The 8,800-nt window shown below is 44.9% G+C and overlaps 1 protein-coding gene across 7 annotated transcripts in view; it reads left to right on the top strand.

The window, feature by feature from the left end:
• The first annotated feature begins 391 nt into the window (after positions 1–391).
• Positions 392–8,800, top strand: part of nup214 (nucleoporin 214) — a 61,258-nt gene continuing 52,849 nt past the window's right edge. For 5 of the 7 annotated variants that reach the window (XM_015367232.2, XM_015367231.2, XM_015367230.2 and 2 more), the window contains exons 1-15: positions 392–410; positions 1,123–1,164; positions 1,830–2,025; positions 2,552–2,703; positions 3,095–3,293; positions 3,705–3,775; positions 4,154–4,217; positions 4,646–4,749; positions 5,078–5,184; positions 5,763–5,829; positions 6,219–6,345; positions 6,679–6,837; positions 7,217–7,676; positions 8,167–8,306; positions 8,552–8,646. In XM_015367232.2, the coding sequence (XP_015222718.2) occupies positions 1,123–1,164; positions 1,830–2,025; positions 2,552–2,703; positions 3,095–3,293; positions 3,705–3,775; positions 4,154–4,217; positions 4,646–4,749; positions 5,078–5,184; positions 5,763–5,829; positions 6,219–6,345; positions 6,679–6,837; positions 7,217–7,676; positions 8,167–8,306; positions 8,552–8,646 (1,983 nt within the window). In that variant the 5' untranslated portion in view covers positions 392–410. Of the gene's footprint in view, positions 411–556; positions 592–698; positions 1,165–1,829; positions 2,026–2,551; positions 2,704–3,094; positions 3,294–3,704; positions 3,776–4,153; positions 4,218–4,645; positions 4,750–5,077; positions 5,185–5,762; positions 5,830–6,218; positions 6,346–6,678; positions 6,838–7,216; positions 7,677–8,166; positions 8,307–8,551; positions 8,647–8,800 lie in introns of those variants that run through there. The other 2 variants (XM_069183496.1, XM_015367229.2) reach the window with 2 other exon arrangements.

Below are 8,800 nucleotides of genomic sequence, written 5' to 3'. Positions count from 1 at the left end.
CCTCCAGTGACCCCGAGTTCAAGCGTCTGTGAGGGGTGCGAGAGGAACGGCTCTGCAGTTGTGTTCCTCTGTTTGCCCGGGTGGGGGGCGGCGGTGGATTTTGCATTAAATATCAGTGTCCTCTGTGCGTTGGAGTGATTTGTCACGAATATCACACACCCTAATCAGAAGAGTTGCGGGTGTAGTCTCAAAGAGAGAACACCAGCAAACAATTGCATGTTCTTACCAAGAGGCTTTAACGAGCACGTCTCAATACTTCGTAGCAGTGTGTGTTTAAAAAAAAAAACCCTGAAATGATCAGTTTCTCACCGTCTCCTTCTTCAATAAACACGCACCAAGGGACGTGTAAAGGCGGGGTCACTGGAGGTCAAGGTCGCCGTGCATGGTTACATGATCACCGGAAAAACAAGGTGCTATATCTGGGAACGAAAGCGGCACAAACACTACTTTCAACGACACAAACTGGCACAAACTTGCACAAACGAATGAAGTGGGTTTGATCGTTTGTGCTCTGTAGGGGGGCCAACTTCACGGAGCTCTGTAAGGAAACTATTAGAAAAACAGCGCCACATTGTGGACTATTTTAGTATTGTGAGTTTTCCAAGTGGTGTTTTATTTTTAACCATTTAGTTTTGTATTACTTTAATTTATGTCATATATTAGCACGTAGCAAGTATTGTCACACACACACAATATGTATTTTAGCTCATCAGTTTAAATTTTCTAACAACATTTTCCTGATACATTCCACTGTAACTTTCCTGAGGAATTCAATTTTCCAGCCAGGACAAGAGGTTGAAAAGTTTTACACGCACAGAAACAGCTAATGAAACACTTTTAATTTTTTTAATCAATTTTAGTAATGTTTAACACGACACCGTGACGGATAATACAGTAAATTGATTTTCTCAAGGGGAGGCGCCATAGTTTTGAATCTGTGACGTAAGACATGCGACGGATGTGTTGATTCTCAGTCGCACTGAGACAGAAGCCATGATGGTGTCAGGAGAATCATGAAACTATTGCGAATTTGAGTTTCAGACTAATTTGAAACTTAATACAGTTGACTGTTTTTCTGCTATTGCATTTATTAATTTACCGTTGCTTTTGCGGTGATACAAGATGAGCGACGATTTGGACGCAATTCCCGAAAGGGAAATGAAGGTAAGTGTTTGAAACAATTTGTGAAGCTTTCAGTTTACATTGGTCGATTTGCAGTACCGAGTGCACGACATCTTCGTGGTTTGCCTCTCTTAAGACTTTTACCGTGGTTGAGTGACAGCTGTGATTGTCGAAACACGATAAAGCTATTCTTAAAAAAGTATTTAGATACTCCTGTCACACTTTCGTATGTCTAGAATGTATTTTCTTATTTTGTAATGTGCTATTTGCCTTAGAGTTATACGATATTTTTAAGTTAAGCATTCAAATTATTTTCTTGATGATATGTTAGATTAGGCTTTACGTTTTTTCTATTCCATACCCATTATCTACGAGGATGCCGGCAAACATTTGAGCCTGTGTTGTTTTCACTTTCATTTCTTCGTTTCGAAAGTTCTGAATTTATCGTATACATATGTAAATCCGTCTTATTCCTGCTGGAATGGAAGGTGGTGCTTTTTAATCATTTTGCAAAAAACAGATCTTGTTCTTGTGGAATGCTGCCTCTGCGACTGAGGGATAAACTTCATGTCTGAGGTCCACAGACTGTAACGTAACTGTACAGCACTGTCAGTGTCTGTTACTTCAGTAAACAGTTTTTACAAGAGACTTTAAGGAGGACAAAGAGTACGTGCACGGCTTAAATGCTTTTTATTTGTTGTTTGCAGGATTTTCAATTTAGGCAGATGAAGAAGATCCGCATTTTTGACACCCCAGAGGAGTTGCCGAAAGAAAGGTCTAACCTGCTTGCAGTTTCCAACAAGTATGGGCTGACGTTTATAGGCTATGACACGGAGCTCAAAGTGTTCCAAACCTGTGACATCGTTGCAGCAAACCGGATTGAGGGCAATCCCAACGAAATAGGTACAGTGTGACTTCAGAGGGTGTTTACTTCTGAGCAGAGTGTGAACATGGATCATAGCTGATTGGTTTCCAGTTAGATTTAAACAATATAGTCAAGCCAGAGAAAATCCTTGCACTTGCCTGTATCAAATTCAGACTTAGGATCTGTACCCTAACATTTTGGTCCAAAATTGTATAGCTCTCTAAAGCCTGTAAAATAATTTTGAGTACTCTTGCATTGCAGTAAACAAATGCAATATTAAAAACATTTGTTTTTGCTTTACCTGTATGCATTTAAGAAGATTCCCACAGCTCTAAACCAAATCAGATTGCTGTGTTATAGGAGCCTTATGTGTATCCTTGTGCACAATCTGTAAAAGATTAGCATAACTTGTGCTTTTAGTTGTATACAATACTCGTGATAATTACATTTTGATCAATTATGTTATCAGTTTTGTGTTGCTATGGTATGTTCTTGTTTTGCAGTTCTATTGTGGCTGTGTTTCATGTTGATGCAGGAATTCATCTGGATTTCTCTGTTTTTCAGTGGAGGGTGTAAATGGTACAAGCGTTGCTCTGGAATCTCCTGTGCACCATGTGGCTCTGAGCTGTGATGAGCTCACCCTGTCGGTGTGCACGCTGTCCGCTGAGGGGGGGGGGAAATTGTCTTTCTTTGACGTCCGAACTCTGCTCAATAAGGTAGGCTTTCTGCACTGAAAGCTCCTTCTGTCATCTCGTCTCCCTGGAGCTTTAGAGGAGGTTTTCTGTAAAAGAGCTTTCAAGCATTAATGGGAAAAATAGCCTTCCAGCAGAGGATGGCGACGAGCATGAACCACTGTAGTTGCGTGTTTCTTAAAAAAGACTGCGTTTGACTGCAGCTTTATAACACAAAGCAATACATCCTCCCGGGTGGCAGTGAACAGATTCCCCACCTGTTGGCAGCGCAGCTCACTTGAATAGCAGCCCTGAGGCTGAGTGTACCTGCCGTATAGCCTGTCATTCAGTGCCAGCGCTCGTGGCAGCTATAGCTTTAACGTCAGGAAGGAAGGAGAAGGTCACCGCGTTGACGTGGCCGTGCCTCTCCCCTCAGGCCAGGCCAGAGAAGCTGCCGTTCACCAGCCTCAGGCCGGCCGTGCAGCCGGGGACCTCGGTGAAGGACCTGAAGTGGAACCCGGCCCTGCCCTCCCTCCTGGCGGCCTGCCTGTCCGACGGCAGCATGCTGGTTCTGGAGGTCCTGGACAGTGCCAAGCTGCAGGCTCAGTTGCCCCCCACTGAGGGAATCACATGTGGTGAGCGTGCTCCTCCGTGGCTAATCCGCCCCAAGATTAGTGTGCTCAGCCCATTAAGATGAACAGATCTGTTTAATGGGTTGTGATGCAGGTGCAAGGCCTTAAAGCACTGTTGTTGTATTGACATATCTAAAGTTACATGTACCGTGTGGCAGGGAGAGAGAGAGATTTCCCTTCATCTCTATTTTTGTGATTTGTCAAATTAATATTCTCCTTTATCAGTTGGTGTTGCTCAGTTAAAAGGTTGTCAATCCTTCACATCAATGTGTTGGATAAAGCTTGTTGAAGTGATACTGTGGTGAACAGGTTGCACGTAGGGTGTAGAAAGAAAAAACAGTATTTTCCCTGATATTTTTCAGTAGAGTTTTAAATGAAGTTAATTGTTTTTTGCTACGCTTATTTTTCATCCAGTCTGCTGGAGTCCCAAAGGCAAGCAGGTGGCTGCTGGAAAGAAAAATGCCACTGTGACCCAGTATTCCCCTGTAAGTTTGTTCACTCATGCAAAAAGGATAAAAAATGCATTCATAATAATTTCTTGCACTGATTAATTTAAATGGCGTCTTGATCTACTTCAGTTTATAGAGTTAAAAGATGCAGCAAAAAAGCTGGATATTTAATACAAGTTAAACTCAATATCTGTTTTTGCACATTTCTTAAAACAAGGCCACAAGGCTGAAACATTCATTACCAGTAGTACAGTATAACTTAACTCATTTGAAAACCAAGGCAATTTTTTCTCAATTTAATATTATTCTATTGTGGTGTTCTCAATATGATATGAAGTCTGTTGCCACAAGAATCATTTACTATGAGATTCTTTCCTGATTTTAATATATTTTAAAAAATGTTTTTTTTCTTAGACCCTGCAAGAGAAGAAAGTGATCCCCTGTCCACATTTCTACAGTTCTGACAATCAAGCTAAAGGTTAGATGATCTTTTTCTTCACGATAAAGTACGCAGCTGATGCAAAGCAAAATACTCACCATGGAAAAGATCTAAGAGAAATTCAGTGAAGACTGTTTGGCAGCTCATTAAAGCAATTCTTCTACATGCGTTCCTAAAGCCCCATTTCTATTGATTTACTCATGTATTGCTGATTAAATGCTTCATAAAGAGGCTTACAGTTCGATGCAGTAAGTGAGGATTAATCCTTCTGGTTTTATTGCCCCTTAGACTTCATTAATGCATCCCTGGAAGCAGCAGTGATATGTATTGCCAGTTATAAGTATCTGGTTCAAATAAGTGACAAACAAGGACTAGAATTATATGCCCTGGAGTTAGTACGTATCCCAGTCTTGTTTTGTGTTTTTCGAAGCGCAGCTTTCCTGAAGTGAGTGTTTTTGTCTTCTCAGTGCTGGATGTGCTGTGGCTCAGTACCTATGTGTTTGCTGTGGTGTACACGGCTGCCGACGATGCCTTGGAGACTCCCCCAGACCTGGTGGTGGTCTCCCTTCCTGTACGTACAGGCGCCCAGTGTGCCTAACCTCGCTTTTTCTATTGTCTCATTCCCAGGTCTGCTGAGTGCTAACCGCACCTATAGGAAGTTTAAACACGGGAACTTATTTACATACCATGGATATGCATACATACCACAAACTGCGTGACATTAATAACACCCTGCTGAGTTGTTTCTCATTACATCTCAATGGCAGTCACTGCTGACTGAGGATTAATTTTGGAATCAAACATCGCAGGGAAGGTGCCACTTGAAACAGTGTTTTGCTGTATGGTTTATCTACAGTCTGAGGTTATTTCGGTGTGCTGTTCTCTTCTGTGCTCTAAAGAAAAAAGATGAGAAGCGAGAGGAAAGGTACCTGAACTTCAACGATATTGTTTACGGGTCCTGCACCGAGAGACAGCACCATTACTTCCTGAGCCACGTAGAAGACTGGTGAGCTTTATACCTGGGTTTTATGTAATATTAATCTGATTTTGAGGTTTATGTCCAACAGAAAAGGGTACTGTATAATGCTACCTCCTTTCATGCTTGGGGTTTTGGGCAGCCTGGTTGGTCTGTCTCCAGTCAAATTAAAGCGTAATATAAGCTACTTTTTAATTTTTCAAAGCCATTTCAATTTATTTTCTGTGCTCCCAAACATTTTTTTATTTGCACTGTAAAACACAAATTAAATGCACGTCACACAGGAGTTATATTGCATTCTGAAAAGGGTAAGGAAGAAGAACACGACAATTTGCCTGCTTAGTCTTGTACTACACCTGAAGAAGCTCCACAGCTAAAACATTGTTTTAGTTGCACTTTGTACTTTGCATGAAATTTACCTCTTTCTGTTCCTTTGAGCTCACCTGCAGACACAGATCCACTCTCAAGCCCCTTTCTTGAGCCATATGTCTGTTATAAACGTTTGTTTTGCTTAAACGTATACTCTGACTTTGTGTGCAGCTGTGGAATGCATCTTTGTAATACAGTTTGTGATTTTTTTTAATTGACAATTTCTCCCATTTCCACAGGGACATAGTCCTAGCAGCATCAGCAGCCTCCATTGAAGTCAGCATCATCGCCAAGCAGGATGACAAGGTATCAGCAGCCGTTTTAGTCAGATTGTCGCTGGATTGCCTGTCGTACTGAAACATGCGAGATATAAGCGCTTCAGAAAGTTTTCTACAAGGCTGTGGCCTGAGATCTTTCATCAGAGATGGTGCTGGGATAAACAGCTGAATTTGGAATTGTATTTTGTAGAGATTTAATCCAAGGAATCAGATGAGGTTTTAAGGTGGAATTGTTTACAGCGCTCACCTGTAAAATGTGGCGAAGAACAGTGTGAATTTAAAATGACTCCTGTACTCTTCTTCAGGTTCTGTGACGTTGTAGATAAAGAGTTTTATTGCGTTTGGTGTTTAGCCATTCATTTCTTAGCAGTGTGTGACACTGCTTTATTCTGGTTTTGTTTGTCACCTTCTCCTCAGACAAGCTGGGAACTGTGGCTGTTGGAGGATGCCAGCAGGGCTGAACTTCCCGTGACGATGAACAATGACGACACCCTGCCCCTGGGGGTGGCCATCGATTACACCAGCCAGGAAGAGATCCCTATCAGTGAGTGCTTCATCTTAATGACCAGGACTCTTGTGTCTTTGGGTCTAATTTTAAAACCTCTTTGGGGGGCCAGGGGCTCGGCTCATGAAGACGCTACGCTAGAGCTCAGAGTGTAGTTCTGAGTCTGGTACACACCAGGAGCTGACTCTGTGACAGAGTTTCCCAGGAAGCGGCGCCTAGTTTCTCTGAGGGCAGCTGAAGGCTGACATCCATGTCGCAGAGACTTCTGGGAACTGTCAAGCCCAGTGGATAAACAGTTGGCGATTCCGATGTGCTTTGTTGAACACAGAAAATAATTGGGAGTTTTCAGAATGTCACTGCTCTCTGTTGCAGGTGAGGAGAAGACACTTCCTCCGGCCCCAATCCTGATGCTGTTGTCCACTGATGGGGTTCTGTGCCCCTTCTATCTCATCAACCAGAACCCAGGGGTGAAGCAGCTGTGCACTGTGCCAGTCAGCCTGCCCGTGGAGGGCGAGAGGCAGCCCAGCGCCAGTGAGTCCTTCAGGGTTTTTAATGCAACAGCTTACTGCTTTGAACGATGCATTTCAAGGTTGACGAGGGCATAGTATTGTCTTGTCTTCTTACAAAGCAGACGTTTATAATCAGTCTGTGTTGGTGAGGCATACATGCATCAAAATATGAACCTTCTTGGCAATTCCAGCACTAATCCATTCAGTTTTCTCGAGGGAAATGAGCAGAAGTGGACCCTAGATCTTACTGTATTATTTATTATCACCATACTAATGTATGGTCAGTAACACATCATCGCCTCGGCCTCACAAGCGTCATGAGCACAAAAGAGCATTTGTTTCTTTTTCCATCCCTTTTCGACCCCTAATCTTTGTTTTTTATTTGGCTGATCTTGCTGTAGGTGCTGGCTCTCCTCCACCTTACAGTGCAGGAATACCAGCAGGACCCCCTGCGCTCAGGCCTCCAGCCTCGACCCCGGCTCCCACCTCTGTGCTGTTTGCCCCAGCCGGGCCCCCTGCTGCGGCTCCGGGCCCCGGTGGCGGTCTGGGCTCAGGGTTCTCCTTCGCGTCCGCCGCGCAGCTCCCCACAGCCCCCTCCGCCTTCTCTCTGGGCTCCCCGGCCTCCTGCAGACCGGGCCCGGCTGCCCCCTCGTCCGGAGCTGCAGGCTTCTCCTTCACCGCCGCGGCCCCCAGACCCCTGTCCTCGGCCCCCTCTGCCTCGGCCTTCTCCTTCAGCGCCCCCGCAGCGAAGCCCGCGGGCGAGAGACCCTCCGGGCCGCCAGTCGGCTCCTCGCCCCTGGGCGGCTTCAGGAGCGTCCCCGAGCCGGCCACGCCAGCGGTGAAGACGAACCTCAGTGAGAGGTAGGGTGGATCGGGGCTGAAAAGTCTCACGGCGACTAATTAAATGAGTGCTTATTTAATTTGCTTATCTGTGTAAGTAAGAGACTTCTCATGGTCATTAAAATCCCCGGGCGTTTCTCAGAAAGAGTAGGGGTGTTACCCTGGTGTCCTGGCCAAATTTCCCCCTGGTCTTTACCAGTCATGGCCTCCTAATAACCCCCATCTCTGAACCGGCTTCATTACTCTCCTCTCCTCCCCACTGAGAGCTGGTGTGTGAGAGGACTGGAGCATCATCCAGGTGGGGCTGCACACTGGTGGGGGTGGTGGGGGAGTCCCCATGACCTGTAAAGCGCTTTGAGTGCCCAGAAGACTATTGTTATTACAAGTTTTTTTCTTTTCTTGTGGAGAGGCTCTAAGGGTTGTAGACGAGCTATGAGTCTTGCTCACAGTCCACAGACAGGGAAAGTGAAGACACTGCCCCTGGCGATCACAGTGCGTTTCTCCTGTCCAGGTTTTCGGCTGTGGACACTCCTGCCCCAGCAGCAGGGGGCCCTCAGCAGTTCTTCACCCCCGCGCCCAAGGCCAGCTTCCCGGGGCCGGTCAACCAGTCCACCCCATTGCCAGGCTCCAGCAAGGCTGCCGCCAGCTCAGGTGTGCTTCTTAAATGCTGTTGCTATGTTGCTACATTAATTCTTTTGATTTTAATTACATATATGTGCTAAAGGTGAAGAAATGTGTTAATTGACAGCTAATTGTTTTGGTTAAGTGTTAAGAAATTGATGGTTCATGCCTGACCTTTGACACCAGATTGATTGTGGCTTTCCAGGGCAAGACATTGCCATTTCTTTGCAGAGTGTGACTGTAGCGATTTTACTGTGCTTCTGCCCTCTGTCCAGTCCCTGCCCGGCAAGCACAGACTTTCACACCCACGCCGGTGGTACAGAAGCCAAGCTCCTCTGCTCAGGCCCCAGTCAGAACAGCCACTCCTCAGGTATGGCAGTGCTGTGACCATGGACTAAAACCGTTTATTTGAAGAGATGGTATCTTTTGTTTTCCAAGTGCTGAATTATTATTTTCAGTTTAGGATCAACAAATATTTTTAATTCCAACCCCTAACTGTTGAGAGCTGACAATCGTCTTGCATC

This window comes from Lepisosteus oculatus, chromosome 24 (genome assembly GCF_040954835.1).
Source record: "Lepisosteus oculatus isolate fLepOcu1 chromosome 24, fLepOcu1.hap2, whole genome shotgun sequence".
Taxonomy (NCBI): Eukaryota; Metazoa; Chordata; class Actinopteri; order Semionotiformes; family Lepisosteidae; genus Lepisosteus; species Lepisosteus oculatus.
Note: the sequence above shows the minus strand (reverse complement) of the source record. Positions and strands in the feature narration are given on the sequence as shown.